The sequence below is a fragment of the Macaca thibetana genome, chromosome 11, assembly GCF_024542745.1.
Source record: "Macaca thibetana thibetana isolate TM-01 chromosome 11, ASM2454274v1, whole genome shotgun sequence".
NCBI classification, from domain to species: Eukaryota; Metazoa; Chordata; class Mammalia; order Primates; family Cercopithecidae; genus Macaca; species Macaca thibetana.
In genome coordinates this window covers 27,829,038-27,845,556 of record NC_065588.1, presented here as the reverse complement: position 1 = coordinate 27,845,556, position 16,519 = coordinate 27,829,038, and the positions used below count along the sequence as shown (strand labels likewise).

Sequence of the window (16,519 nt, the reverse complement as noted above, 5' to 3'; positions counted from 1 at the left end):
GGTTCCACATTTGTGGATTCAACCAACCGTGGATTGAAAATATTCAGAAAAAATAACAATACAACAATTTTTAAAATACATATTCTTAAAATACAGTATAACAACTATTTACATAGCATTTACATTGTATTAAGCATTATAAGTAATCTAGAAATGACTTAAAGTATATAGGAGGACGTACTAGGTTATATTCAACATTCAAATACTATGCCATTTTACATCAGGGACTTGGGCATCTGCAGATCTAAGCATCTGCAAGCGGTCTTGGAACCGATACCAAACAGATACTGAGGAACAACTGTATGATAATTAACAAACAATAGGTCATAGATCTAAATGTAAGAGCTAAAACTATAAAACTCTTAGGAAAAAACACAAGAGTGAATCTTTATGACCTTGAATAAGACAATGATTTCTTAGTCATGCGCCACTTAACAATATTTTTTGACAAAGACATGGCTAGGTGATTTTGTCATGTACAAATATCATTGCCTACTTACACAATCCAATGTGGTACAGACTACTACAAACCTAGACTACATGGTATAGTCAATTGCTCCTCGGCTACAAACCTGTGCAGCATGTTACTGTACTAAATACTGTAACAATTGTAACACAATTGTACTTGTGTATTTAAACATATCTAAACATAGAAAAAGTGCAGTGAAAATACAGTCTTATAATCTCTTGGGACCACTGTTGTGTATGTGTTTATCATTGACCAAAACATCATTATGCAGCATATGACTTACATAAATTGGACTTCATCAAAATTAAAACTTCTGTGCTTAAAAAAGGACACCATCAAGAAAGTAAGAGGACAACCCTTTATTAGAAAAACATTTTTCTAATAAAGAAAACCACTAAAAAGCCTAAAGGTTCCATAATACAGATAAATTATGGTAGATCTATATTATGAAATTATTTGTATATCACTTCAGTCTCAGAAAAAAAGCTAAGTTTGAAGTGATCAACATTACACCCACCAGATTCAAACACTGTCTTGGTACATAACAGTCTCTCATTTATACGTTATTCTACGTAGCCATTAAAATTAAATTAGGTTGGGTGCAGTGGTTCACACCTGTAATTCCAGTGCTTTGGGAGGCAGAAGTGGGAAGATCACCTGAGCCCAGGAGTTCAAGAACAGCTGGGCAACAAAGTGAGACCCCGTATCTACAAAAAATGTAGGAAAATGGGCTAGGCACAGTGTCTCACACCTGTAGCCCCAGCCACTTTGGAGGCTGAGGCAGGACAATTGAGCCCAGGAATTGGAGGCCACATTGAGCTATGTTAGTGCCACTGCTCTCTGCCCGTCAGATTCCATCTCAAAAAAATTCAAATTAAAATTAAAGAATGTTTAATATTATTGGGAAATGGTTAATTCTTGTTAAGTAAGAGACTGCTGAACACATACGGTATCATCCTATTAATATACACACAGGCAGGCTGTATGTACTAAAATGAGCTACTATAGTTAACAGTGGTTACAAATGATAGATTTATGGGCAATTTTATAATTTTTTTTTTTTTGAGACAGAATCTTGCTCTGTCGCCCAGGCTGGAGTGTAGTGGCGCGATCTTGGCTCACTGCAACCTCTGCCTCCCGGATTGAAGCAATTCTCCTGCCTCAACCTCTAGAGTAGCTGGGATTACAGGTGCCCACCACTATGCCTGGCTAAATTTTGTATTTTTAGTAGAGACAGGGTTTCACCATGTTGGCCAGGCTGGTCTCGAATTCCTGACCTCAGGTGATCCACCTGCCTCGGCCTCCCAAAGTGCTGGGATTACAGGCATGAGCCACCGTGCCTGGCGTATAATTTAAAACTTGTATTTTCCAAAATTTCTGTGATAAATATTACAGTTTTATAATCACACATATCAAGTACATTTTTTTTTTCTTTTCTCTTTATTTTTAGAGATAGGTTCTTGCTATGTTGCCCAGGCTGGTGTCAAACTCCTGGGCTCAAGCAATTCTCCCACCTTGGCCTCCCAAAGTGCTGGGATTACAGGCATGAGCCACTGTGCCAGCCACCAAAGACATCTTTAAATAATGTATTATAATGATTCTTATTTAAAACAAAAAACGAAAAAAACTCTTACTCTTAAGACTACTACTCGTGCCCTGGGGTTCCGAATAGATGGTCCTGATGAAACATAATCAGTGCTGTCAATTTCAATTGGAAAATGCTTCTCACATTTCTCATCACTGTCCAGTGCGGCTGGCCACTCAGTGCAAAAATCTGAGAATAAAAGAAATAATTTCAATTACACTTTTGCAAGTAAATTCTCATTGTAATGCATACTACTAGACAATACCAAATTATTGAGATCATTGCCAGGTCACATGAAAGAACAGATTCTCTTCTGCACTTTACATATATACCATCATCCCTTATCCCTTTTCCTATTAGGTACATGCTAAATTAGGCAATTTAATCAGGGAATTCTTTGGATATTTCAGGTTTGATGGTAGTGGTATTTTCAGTTAAAAGGGAACTATGCCTTGATGGAAGCTGATTATAAGCTTTGCACATATCTGTTATTGGACAGTTTACTTCCTCCGTACCAACTAAAAGCAAACAGTTTATAGTACCCAGAGCATTACTGTTTTCAAAAAAGTAACAGATAATATTAATTACTAAAGGTTACTAAAAATCAGCTGAAAGGAATTGAAAGCTCTCAAAGAGCCCTGAGAAGAAACTGAGATGGAGTTAACAGTCGTTTAGAAATCTGGCTGAATAGAACCTCAACTCAAACAGGTACAAAAGCCTAAGCCCTTAAATGGATTCTTGTAAGAACTGATATTTCTTCTGTGTGACTTCTATGTGCCAAGGGGGCTAAATGGAAAGAAGAAAGCTTTGTCCTCATATCTGGGCAAGACAGCATAGACAGGAAGTGGGATTGGGTCTGAGACCTAGGTCACAACAGGAGCTCCAAGCACTGTGAACATGCCTTCTTGTTATCTTCATAGCATGTTACCTTCATAACACAGAAGTATAAACTCAGGCCCTGAATAGGAAAAAAAAAAAAAGAAAAACTTAAAGGAAAAGAGGTAGCTCCCAGCCTCTTCCAGGTATCAGAGCTGATTTCATCTTGCCCTGTTTCAATCAAGTTAGCATGGCAGAGGACTTTCAGCTTGAGATGAAAATTTCTGGCACTATCAGGCTGTCCACAATGGAAATCTCATTTCTTACACAGCCTCACTCTATGAACAGCTAAAAGCAACTGGCTTTTTGGGTCAAACATATTAGACTGCATACATGCTTCCTCCAAAAAAGCACAACTGCAGAAGAGGCTGGTCATAATCACAGGCAGACGTGGGAGCTCTTGTAGGTGATAATCTAAGGGACAGTGAGAACTATTTTGCCAATAACATTTCCTTGGGCTAACAATTTTCTTATGCTAACAAATTAAATATAGTTCACTCCATTCCTTGAACACTGTTTAAAAGATCAATACCCAGTCGTTTTGAGGGGAAAAAAGTATCTTTGCAATTAACATCATTTTAACATTTAAAAAATATGAACAGAACAAGATTGTTGAGGCTGAATTTCATCCCCATCATGAACTTATTCCAATATCCTGCACTACAAGATGCATCACTGCCAAGCACTTTGTAAGACAGACTAGTTTGGGGAATTTTGTGAGCTCTTGGGTTTGCACTGACTCTTTTTCTTTTCTTTTTTTAGAAACTATGAATAAGTTATTTCAATCACCAAATAATAATTACAGTTTTAAAATTAAATTACCTAAATTATATGTCTAAAAAAACACAGCCAAATGGAAAATAAGTAACAGATTCCTATTAGCCTTTACTCATCTGATAGGTAGAGCAATAGACGAGACTTTGGAAGACCTTGGTTTGTATTTAACTTCTGCCACTGATATTAAAGTTTTGGTAAATTACCTAACTTTCCTGTGCTTCAGATTTTCCATTTGCAAGTTAGATATAAAATCTGAACTGACCTACTTTGAAAGAAAACTGAGAAGAAGTACTTGAAAAGCCTTTGAGTTATTCGGAAGACACAATCTAAATCCGGAGACTGGCAGCAAGTGCAAAGGAAAGATTAAGACACTCGTTTAAGTACTATAAAATAGAATGCCACTCTTCTGAATGTGCTGTATGAAAGTCTTTCACTTAATTTTTTTTCAACTTATTTTTTATTTTTATGTGGTTTTGAGACAGGGTCTCACTCTGTCGTCCAAGCCCACCTCAGCCTCCAGAGTAGCTGGGACCACAGGCATGCACCATCACACTCCAGCTAATTTTTTAATATTTTTGTAGAGACATGATCTCACTATGTTGCTGAGGATGGTCTCAAACTCCTGGGATCAAGCAATCCTTTCTCTGTGGCCTCTCGAAATGCTGTGAAATTAAAAGCATGAGCTAACATGCCCTGTCAAAAGCCTTTCATCTAAAAATAAGGAAGTATTACAGAAATATTTTATTAAAATTACAAGTTTCTAGATTATAAACACATATTTAAAAAGAAGAAACACGGAATTTTTCACAGTGCAATGCCATTTGTTAACTGGCTTTACAGATGATCAAATAGTAATACATGACTTGTGCCAAACGGGACACAAATTTGTTATTTTATTTTATTTTTTTATTTTTTGAGACTGGGTCTCACTTTGTTACCCAGGCTGGAGTGCAATGGTGCGATCTGAGCTCACTGCTGCCTCAACCTCCTGGGTTCCAATCCTCCCGCCTCAGCCCCCAAGTAGCTGGGACTACAGGCACGTGCCACCACACCCAGCTAATTTTTTTGTATTTTTTGTAGAGATGGGGTTTCACCACATTGCTCAGGCTGGTCTTGAACTCCTGAGCTCAAGCAATCCACCCAACTCATTCTCCCAAAGTGCGAGCATTACAGGTGTGAGCCACCATGCCCAGCCTGGGACACAAATTTGGAAGTGATCAGTTTTAGTCTAATTCCAGGCACAAATGCATATAGAAACACATACTCTAAAGGGATAGAAAAGCATCCCAATGTCCCAAAAGACCAAATAAATGAAAGGAAACATATTTTTCCTCCCTCATTTCAAGAGTAAGGTTATTATTCCTATGTTTCAGGACCTCTTTATATAGTCTTCCTTATATTTTTAAATGGAAGGCTCTTTGAAAAGCTCAAATTTAATCATAATTATGTTTACCACTCCACATCTCCTTCCCAGCATAATCAAGATACTTGTGAAGTGTTTCTAGGTTTCATATTCTTTCCTGAAAAGCCTTAATAAGTATACTGAGCATGTATATACAACACCTTTAAATCAGCATGAGTATATTAAGACTTTATCCACAGGCACCAACTCCTGAATTAATCTAATCAATCATAACTATCAATGAGAACTTAAATTGGAATATGTACATAATTATAAAAACATACACAAAACCATGAGTTAAAAAATGTTATTTGCCTTTACCTCCATGCATGCAGAAAGGAGAAGGAGAAGTAGTAATGTAAGTACATGAAATCTATGTTTATACCTAGGAATCAATAGGTTTTCAAAATCAAGAAATCCAGAACTGAAGGTATAATCATAGTCCAGTGATTACTTGTTATTTTATAAATACACATACACACTACAGAGAGTATGTAAGTATATATAAATATATATACTACATATAGAGTATTTATTATAAATAAAAGCATATATACATAAATAAATGAGGGGCTGGTAAAGAAAGCACATAAGGCTAGTGCTTTTTCATCATAAACTCTTTTACTATTTGATTTACCACATGCATGTGTCATCCATTTTTTAAAATTTTCAATAATTTCTTCAAGATAATTCTTCTCTGCGAAGTATCTGCAACATTTACTTCAGTCTTCTTAAGTGCATGTTTGTTTTCTTTTTTTTTGAGATGGAGTTTCCCTCTTCTTACTCAGGCTGGAGTGCAATGGCGCGATCTCAGCTTACCATAATCTCTGCGCTCTCCCGGGTTCAAGCGATTCTCCTGCTTCAGCCTCCAGAGTAGCTGGGATTACAGGTGCCTGCCACCATGCAGGGCTAATTTTTTTGTATTTTTAGTAGAGACAGGGTTTCACCATGTTGGCCAGGCTGGTCTCGAAATCCTAACCTCAGCGGATCTGCCCACCTCAGCCTCCCAAACACCTGCTCGGATTATAGGTATGAGCCACCATGCCCAGCCTTATGTGCATGTTTTCTAAAACTCAACAGTAAGTCCCTAACCTACCTGTGAACAAGGATCATGGTTTCTCATTATTATTCCTAATACTTTGTAGTAGTTAGCAAAAACAATTTGCAGACTTGACATGTAACAATTCACTGAAAACAACTTAATATAAGGCTATACAGTATATTAGAAAAGAGATTCTTAAATTTATGTTCAAAGTCAATATAAAGTTCATATAAGAAAATAACCACTTACCTTTAAGGGCTTTACAGTGCTTTTTAATTGCTACAGGAGTCAAATGCAGAAAATTGGGAACCTTAAATAGAGAAATTTAAAGGATAAATTAGCTAAATGTCTTAAAAACATGAAAAAGATAGTTTTCTGGTAAAACTAAATCACAGGCCCAGTAAAACATGCAGTAAATAAATTCTGGTTTTTTACAATAGTGATTTTCTGTCACAGATGTTGTCAATTCAAGAAATACATTTCTTAAAATATAAATTCAGTACCAAGTAATTTACAGTGATACCTGGGTTTGTCTTCAGATCATATAAATCTTTTGTCTTTTACCAAGCATCTTATAATGACAATCATAATGAAAAAAACTAAACATCATTTTATACTATTCTTCCTGCCACAAATCTACAGGTATACATGTATATTTCCTTTATAAAACTGAAAGGACTTAAGGACATAGATCATTGTTTGTTTTTTTGTTTTTCTTTTTTTTGAGACAGGGTCTCGCTCTGTCACCCAGGTTGGAGTGCAGTGGCACAATCTCAGCTCACTGTAACCTCTGCCTCCCAGGCTCAAGCAATTCTCTTCCCTCAGCCTCCCAAGTAGCTGGGATTACAGGCATGTGCCATCATGCCCTGCTAATTTTTGTATTTTCAGTAGAGACAGGGTTTCACCATGTTGCCTAGGCTGGTCTCAAACTCCTGGCCTCAAGTGACCCGCCCGCCTTGGTCTCCCAAAGTGCTGGGATTATAGGTGTGAGCCACTGTGCCCGGCCAGGATATGGATCATTGTTTAATCATCCCAAGTCCCCTGGACTGCATAGCATGAAAGTATTTCCACTTTGTACATAAGAAACATTTTATGAACTAATAAGTGAAGCTAGCAAATCATAACTGGATAGTTTAATGAAGTTAGGAATATATTTATGATGACATATTAAAAGGCTAATGAATCATTCACAGTGTGAATGAAAATTCAGGAAAGGTCAGAGATTTGATTCCTTCAAATAAATAATTAGCATTTATTAGGTCATTTCTTGAATAATGTTAAACATCTAAAAGAGCTTAAAGGCTCATTTGGAAAGAAAGTGTAAACAAGTCGAAAGTTACTCAAGAACTATGCCAGGTATCTTGAGGGCTCATCAGAAAATGTTTTTTGTTCTTGAGACGGAGTCTCGGGCTGTTGCAGTGGCGCAATCTCGGCTCACTGCAACCTCCGCCCCCTGGGTTCAAGTGATTCTCCTGCCTCAGCCTCCCGAGTAGCTGGGATTACAGGCATGCGCCACTACACTTGGCTAATTTTTTTGTAGTTTTAGTAGAAATGGGGTTTTGCTATGTTGGCCAGGCTGGTGTCCAACTCCTGACTTCAAGTGATCCACCTGCCTTGGCTTCCCAAAGTACTGGGATTACAGGTGTGAACCACCACACCTGGCCAGAAAATAATGTTTTAATCAAGAGAAAATAGGCACTGAAAACTGGGATTTGGGGATAGGCAGCTTCATTTACTGTACTTTTTGGTTTTTTCCTTTTTATACATTTTAAAAATTATAAACTCTAGTGTTGAGGGGCTACTTTTAATAGATCACAGTGACAGACTTTTATTTTTGAAACATGAACGTATAAACCTCAAAAATCATAAAAGGAAAAAATAACAGACAATTTGCATGGACTTACATAGGCACAGTTCCATGCACTTTGCATATGTTAGCTCAGTTAATAAGCTTATTCAATGACACCATCACTACAAATAAATGGCATGCATTAAATGTTTGGATTTTTATGTTTATTAAAATGTCATTTACAACCATTAGCATTATTGCAAATATACTGCTACTCTCTCACCCAGTAATTCTCCAAAGATCTCTTTGAACAAAATTATCTTCTTTTATTCAAAGAAAACATTTGTTTTCCTTGATGTACGCTTTCTTGTGTCTTCACATTCCTATTTCTAAATTTCATTTCCCGTCTCCAGCAACAGAGTACCCGTTCTCCCTGTTCCCATCACCTTTTAGCAAACTTTTGTTTTTCAAAGACTCTCATCTAATGGAAAACAGTTCATTTTCCTTTGTATAACTTTCATCGTATTTAAGAAACCATCTAAGACATGCATTCCCAGACTAAGCATTTATATTTTCTTTAAAACACCCATCATAATTATACATGCTATCAAAGCATTTACCTTAACCTATTTTGCTTTAAGCAATAAAGTTAAATTTGGTAGACTATAATAATAATACTAAATAATATTCTACCTTTATAGACAGAAAAAATTTAAATTCTTTTTTTTTTTTTTGAGACGGAGTCTTGCTGTGTCGCCTAGGCTGGAGTGCGGTGGCACGATCTCGGCTCACTGCAAGCTCTGCCTCCCGGGTTCACGCCATTCTCCTGCCTCAGCCTCCCAAGTAGCTGGGACTACAGGGGGCCCCGCCACCTCGCCCGGCTAATTTTTTGTATTTTGAGTAGAGACGGGGTTTCGCCGTATTATTCAGGATTGTCTCGATCTCCTGACCTCGTGATCCCCCCACCTCAGCCTCCCAAAGTGCTGGAATTACAGGTGTGAGCTGCCATGCCCGGCCCCTCTTTTTAAACTGGAAGTTTTACCTCCCAATTCTCAATCTCAAACTAGGTTATTTCATTTTTCTTAATTCCACTGGTAAGATGCAATATAGAAAAGATATGATAGGCTGGGTGTGGTGGCTCACACCTGTAATCCCAGCACTTTGGGAGGTTGAGGAAGGCATATCTCTTGAGCCCAGGAGTTCGAGACCAGCTTGGGCAACACAGTGACCCCCGTCTCCAAAAAGAAGAGATACAATAGAAAAAGGTCACAAGGGAAGCCACAAGATTGACTAATTACATTCTTTTTTTTTTTTCATGAGACAGAGTCTCACTCTATTGCCCAGCCTGGAGTGCAGTGGCACCATCTCGGCTCACTGCAACCTCCACTGCCTGGGTTCAAGCAATTCTCCTTCCTCAGCCTCCCAAGTAGCTGGGATTACAGGCGCCCACCACCACGTCTGGCTAATTTTTTATGTGTTTTTAGTAGAGACGGGGTTTCACCATGTTGGCCAGGTTGGTCTTGAACTCCTGACCTCAAGTAATCTGCCCACCTCGGCCTCCCAAAGTGCTAGGATTACAGGTATGAGCCACCGCGCCCAGGCAAGTAATTACATTATTGAATGCCTAGGATTCTTTGAGTATCCTTTACCACTGATAATCAAAATCAACACCTATTATTATCTGGTGTTGTATAATAATATACCTATTATATTATTTTAAACAATTTTAATTAAAATACAGTAAGCTGCTATACACTGAACATTGAAGCATAAGAGAGTAGAAATGGGGGTAAGATCAGCATTTATTTCTACGTAAGTCTGAGTCAATGAATCAGCAATTTGTCTTACCTTTAAAAGTTCTAGATTTCCCTCCTTTGCCATGGGCACGCCCCTTTTTACTGGATAACCCATTCGAACAGGAAGAGGTACTGCAGAGGGTTTAAATGGTGCTGCAACTGGGTAAACACTAGGCCAGTCCTGGTCAACAGCCATTTTCTCTGTCCTAGGAGGTAGTGCCTAAGAAATATAAAATCATTTAGTATTTTAAATATAAAAACATTCTTTAATTTTTAAAGAATTTTAATTTTAAAGCAAAAGCTACAATTATAAGAAATAGAGGCAAAATTGCAACATATGTAAAATCTGACCTCCCACAAAGCTGCCGCTGTCCAAATTTTAAAAACACTAAATATAGCTAAATATCTCTGCACTGTTTCTTCACACCCTCTGGTAAGGGTCCCCTTTAATATCACATTTTCTTCACTAAAAATTTCTTTAGACTTTCAGCAAAAATTTTTTCATTTGGCTTATGAAAGGGTGAATTAACAATACATTTTGAAATAATTTTTCAAACTTCTTTGATGGAAATCAGTAGCACGAGGGGACATTAAGTACTTAGAAGTAAAAAGAAAAAGAAAAAATAATTAGGGTTAAACTGATTGAATAAATACATAATGAAAAATTATATGTCTCCTAGGCCCAGAGAAAAACTAGTACTCGATAGCTTAGTCAATCACATTAACATTTATTTTTCATGGCATCAAATACTAGGGGATGGCCCACATACAAAAGTAGGGTTTATAGTGGCAAAATTCAGCCAGGCCCCACCTACACAATATCAAAACCAGTGTAGTCGATGTCCTAGAAGCAGGTAATAGTCCTGAGGAAATGACTGCTCTTGATTATTGTAATTTGATACCATTTAACTTCCAACTAATGTGTCTTTGTTCTGACACTATGCTGACCAACTGACCTTATAGTTTAGATTCCTCCACAGAAGTAAGGAATCCAAATGTCCACACGGTGAGACTAAACTAGTCAGAATATGGCCAGGTGCAGTGGCTCACCCCTGTAATCCCAGCATTTTAGGAGGCCTGAGGCGGGTGGATCACCTGAGGTCAGGAGTTCAAGACCAGCCTGACCAACATGGTGAAAACCCCTCTCTACTAAAAATACAAAAATTAGCCGGGCATTGAGGTACGTGCCTGAAGTCCCAGCTACTTGGGAAGCTGAGGCACGAGAATCACTTGAACCTGGGAGGCGGAGGTACCAGTGAGCCGAGATTGCACCACTGCACTCCAGCCTGGGCAACAGGAGTGAAACTCCGTCTCAAATAAACAATAATAAATAAACAAACTAGTTATATTAATGCATAAGTCCCAGGCTGCAGGACTTAAGATAGCATTAGAAATTGTTCCGGCCGGGCGCGGTGGCTCAAGCCTGTAATCCCAGCACTTTGGGAGGCCGAGACGGGCGGATCACGAGGTCAGGAGATCAAGACCATCCTGGCTAACACAGTGAAACCGTCTCTACTAAAAAATACAAAAAAAAACTAGCCGGGCGAGGTGGTGGGCGCCTGTAGTCCCAGCTACTCGGGAGGCTGAGGCAGGAGAATGGCGTAAACCCGGGAGGCGGAGCTTGCAGTGAGCTAAGATCCGGCCACTGCACTCCATCCAGCCTGGGCGACAGAGCGAGACTCCGTCTCAAAAAAAAAAAAAAAAAAAAAAAAAAAAAAAGAAATTGTTCCACATTCTGGTTTATACACCTGTTTCCTGGGAGTTCCTCAGTAAGTTGACCTCTCAAAGATGATCTATTCTCTGGGTACTGACAAAAAACAAAGACTAACCTCTCTCAGGGCTATGGTAATCATCCAGTAAACATGACCTTGTGAAGTCTTCTCTGGCAACACCCTTCTGCCTTATAATGAGCACGTGCCTCATTTTAGAACTCTAGAAACCATTAAGATGGTAGAGTATATGAACTTTTTACCTTTCTTCTTGGAGGCCTTTCATTTCTGGATGTTCCTTCTTCTGTACGTAAAAGAACACAATAAAGGGAATTTTATCATGTCAAGTTAGTTGTTCAACATCAATCATGATCCCATTATTCTAACACAATTTAAGGTATTCTGTAACATAACAATGAAACAACTTTTTCTTTTTTTTTTTTTTGGTAAGCTCAGGGACCAAAATCATCTTAATGAAGACTAAAAACTGGAAACAGAGGGAGTGTTGGCGTGTCGCCCAGGTTGGATTGCAGTGGTGTGATCTCAGCTCACTGCAACCTCTACCTCCCGGGTTCAAGTGATTCTCCTGCCTCAGCCTCCTGAGTAGCTGGCACTACTGGTATACCCCACCATACCTGGCTAACTTTTGTATTTTTAGTAGAGATGCAGTTTCACCATGTTGGCCATGCTGGTCTCAAACTGCTGACCTCAAGTGATCCACCTGCCTCAGCCTGCCAAAGTGCAGTGGGCAGGTGTGAGCCACCATGCCCAGCCCCAGTAAGGAAAATTCTATAGTTATTTGAATTGCCAATACAGTGAATTCATCATCTAAAAAATGACTCTTACAGAGTCTGTCAAGTAAGACAACTTTTTAACAAATAATTTCAATTAAGCGATAAATATTATGAACACATATAGCAGGGAACTAAACTTAGTCAATTAGTTGGTGTGATGGTGAATTTTTTCTTTTTTATTTTTTGAGACAAGGTCATCTCATTCTCACCCAGGCTGGAGTCCAGTGGTGCCATTTCGGCTCACTGCAGCCTCGAACTACCATGGTCAAGTCAATCCTTCCACCTCAGCCACCCAAGTAGCTAGGACTAAAAGCATGAGCACACCTGGCTAATTCTTGTAGAGACAGTGTTTCGCCATGTTGCCAGGCTGGTCTCAAGCTCCTGAGCTCCAGCGATCCACCCATCTTGGCCTCCCAAAGTGCTGGGATTATAGGGGTGAGTCACCATGCCCAGCCATGATAGTTAAGTTTAGGTGTCAATTTGACTGCATTGAGGAATACATAGACATGTGGTAAAGCATTTATTTCTGGGCATGTCTGTGGGGATGTTTCCAGCAGAGACACACACGTGAGTCAGTGGACTGAGTGAGGAATACCTGCTCTCAATGTGGGTGGGCATCATTCAATCAGCTGAGGGCACAGAGAGAACAAAAAGGCAGATGAAAGAAGAACATCTTCTCTCTCTCTCTCTTCTGGACCTGGGACACTCTTCCCCAGCCCCTGGACATCAGAACTCCAGGTGCCCCAGCTTTTGGACTCCAGGAACTTGCACAAGCAGCCCCCTGAGTTCTTACGCCTTCAGCTTTGGCCTGAAAATTACAAGGCTTCCCTGGTTCTGAGGCTTCTGGATTTGGACTGACATGGGCTTCCAGCTTGCAGACAGCCTATTGTGAGGTGAGTTAATTCCCCTAAAAACTCCCCTGTCACATGTCTATATATCTACATCTACATCTATCCTATCCTACATCTACGTTCTGTCTCTCTGGAAAACCCCAATACAGTTGGGGAAAATCTCCCTGAGAAAGTGCACTTTAAGCTAAAACCTGAAAGATGAGCAGGACATAGCCATGCAGACAAGCAGGTGAGAAAAAGTGTTTTGACAGAGCGAGAGCACATGGAAAATCAAAGTGAACAAATTCAATATGGCTGAAGTTTAAGAACAGAACAGAGAGACAGAGAGAAAAGAGGCTGAAGACACTTAACAAGCTTCTTAACTATAATGCATCCTTGGCAAAGCTTTTTTTCTTTTTTTGAGATAGGGTCTCACTCCCGTCACCCAGGCCGGAGGACAGTGGTGCGATTACAGCTCACCGTAGTCTCAACTTCCCAGGCTCAGGTGGTTCTCCCACTTCAGCCTCTGGAGTAGCTGGAACTACAGGCATGTGCCACCACGTCTGGCTAATTTGTATTTCCAGTAGACACGAGGTTCCACCATGTTGCCCAAGCTGGTCTCCTGGGCTCAAGGGATCCACATGCCTCCACCTCCCACAGTGCTAGGATTACAGGAATGAGCCACCATGCTCAGCCCCTTGGCAGGGCTTTTGATTTTCTTCTTCCAGTCTTCCCAACTCGTGTAAATGGAATCATTTACAATTGCTAGGACATCCAATTGCTCAGGACAAAAATATAACAGGATTTTTTTGAGACTTGTCCTCAAGCCCCACATCAAATCCATCAGTAAATCCTACAAACTTTACCTTCAAAATATATTGCAAATACAACCACACCCCCTTCTCCACTATTTAATCCAAGTCACTATCATCTCATTTTGACTACTACAACAGCCTCCAAACATGTCTTTGGCTTCCACTCTTACCCCAGTAAAGCAGCCAGTGATCTTTTAAAAATGTAAATCACGTTATATCAGTTCCCTGTTCAAAGCCTTCTGATATAAAACCCAAGCCAAAAATCCAAATGAAATGTCTACAAACTCTGGAGAGATCAGATCATTATTTAACTAACTCTCTGACGTTTTATACTACTGCTCTCTCCTCTACTCACACTTAGCTCCTGCCATGTTGTCCTTCTTCCGTTCCTTGATCACACCCCTCAGCTTGTTCTCAACTTTTGGCCTTTGCACTTATAGTTCCCCATGCCCCAAAGGCTCTTTCCCCAGATCTCTGCATGGCTTGGGGCCCTGTTCAAATGTCACTTCCTCAGAAAGATCTTTCCTGACTACCCTATGGCCACTACTCCCCACAAATCCATCATTCTCAATACTCTGCTTTATTTTTCTTCATAGCATTAAACCCTATCTGACATCTTATTTAGTTGTTTGGTTGTTTATACTCTTGACTTCCCCACCTTGCTGTATCCCCGGTGAGTGTCCAGAACACTGCATAGTATGCAATAGGTGTTAAATATTCCAAGAGTGAAAGAATGAAAAATTAAAAACAGACAAATATTAGACCTATTAAGAGCCAGTATTTAGGATTAATGAATTTATACTTTATCTGAAAACAATGGGTAGATCTTGAACATGGGAACAGCAAGACAAGATCTAAGTTCTGAAAACCTCATTTGGCTGTTGTGAGAATTCAATGTAGGAGAGAGCAAGAAGGGAAACAGGAAACGGAAAAGAAACTTGTAGAAATGAGATGGTCATTGGAACTAGATAGTTGGTAGTATAAGGAGAGTAAAGTAGAGATATAACAGGAAATAGCACAGGTAGAATCCGCTGATTGATTAGACTCACTCCAGCCATACTTCTATCACAGCGCCTCTCACTCTACACAGCACTTCTCCGTTAATAAATCTGTATTTTCCACTAGACTCCTCCGGGGTAATCACGCTATCAAGCATTCTTATAATCTCTGTTAAATGCAGGTCATCAACGCCTGTTGAATGAAGGCCGCCCATTTGGTTGCCTGGAATTCAGAGCAGCAATTTGTCCTAGCACAACCGTATGACTCTCTTAATGTTTGGGGAAATCCACAGTTCATCACTGCCGAAGCCGGATAAGCAATACAGAGCACCAGTAACCTGTGCCAGGGACTGCGGGCGGGGGCAACACAGGAGCAGGTCACGGGGAAGGGGGATGTAAGCTTTCTGAGCAAACGCCCAGAGCACCCAGGGCAGAAACAGGCGACTAGGAGCCGGGCAACGCCGGCGCAGAGCACAGACCTACGTCCACGGCTTTCCTACCAGACCCGCCTGGCAGCTGACGCACCGGCCTCCCTCGCGCGGCGCTGGCTCAGCCACCGCGGCACCCTTCATGGGGCCGGTATTCCGCTCTTGCACCTCTCCCAAAGCCCGGAGAAGACGAGACAGACACTTACGCAGGCCACGTCTCGAGACCGGAGTGACCGGGGACACGGCGGTGGAGAATGCACGCAGAGTCCTTGCTCTCGACCGCAGAGACACCCATGCCGGGAGCGCGGCGGCCGCCATGACTGCGAGTACGGCAAGCCGGAGGGGACAAGCGCCGTTCAGCGTCAGGGGCGTGCCTGGGGCGACTAAACACAGGCTTCCTGGGCTGGCGCCGCACTAGGCTGGAGAAACAGGAAACACGTGGGTCTGCGCACACAGAGCCGAGTCAAATGTGCAGGAAGATACCCCCAAACTGAAAGAAGTAATGAAAAGAAAACAAAAAAGTCCTTAAAACTCGAGTGAATCAGTTCGTAGAGAATTGCAGATAAGGACCATAGGGATGGGGGTTGCGGCTCACTGAAGGCAGGTGTGGTCTGGGTGGAACCTCAGATGATCCAAGAGTCAGGCAGTCTACCCGAGGGACTCCTAGTTCTTTATAATTGCTGCTTTTCTACATTTACTTGGATGAAAGAAATCTTAAAGTAATGCAAGTGATATGCGCTAAGGGGAGAGAAGCAGTATCCTGAGCCAGAGTGCTTGAGTTTCAAACTTGACTTCACCATTTCTGGGAGGTATGATCCTAGACAAGTTAGCATAGACAAATGTTTGTGTACGGCATTGGCATACAGTGAACACCGCGTGTACATAGCCTATAACTTTTAGCTCTATATGGTTAGCTTGTTGTTAGATCAGGTTAGAATTACAGAAAGTCAGAACTCATCAGAACCTAGAAAATAAACCTTAATGAACACTGTTATTTTCCACGGTAGGATGGATTAACATACACGAATTAATAAAAATATTCTCGGCCGGCTGCGGTGGCTTGCGCCTGTAATCGCAGCACTTTGGGAGCCCAAGGTGTGTTGATCACCTGAGATCAGGAGTTTGAGACCTGCCTGGCCAACATGGAGAAGCCTGGTCTCTACTAAAAATACAACATTAGCCAGTTGTGGTGTTGAGAGGTGACTACAT

General features: G+C 40.6%; 1 protein-coding gene across 1 annotated transcript in view; it reads right to left on the bottom strand.

Moving 5' to 3' along the window:
• MRPS35 (mitochondrial ribosomal protein S35) overlaps nt 1-15,692 on the bottom strand; it is a 42,743-nt gene extending 27,051 nt beyond the window's left edge. The window contains exons 1-5 of the mRNA XM_050746752.1: nt 15,517-15,692; nt 11,709-11,749; nt 9,789-9,956; nt 6,401-6,461; nt 2,104-2,243 (exon numbers count right to left, since the gene is read on the bottom strand). Coding sequence (XP_050602709.1) covers nt 2,104-2,243; nt 6,401-6,461; nt 9,789-9,956; nt 11,709-11,749; nt 15,517-15,628 — 522 coding nt within the window. The 5' untranslated portion in view covers nt 15,629-15,692. The remainder of the gene's footprint in view (nt 1-2,103; nt 2,244-6,400; nt 6,462-9,788; nt 9,957-11,708; nt 11,750-15,516) is intronic.
• Nucleotides 15,693-16,519: the final 827 nt, after the last annotated feature.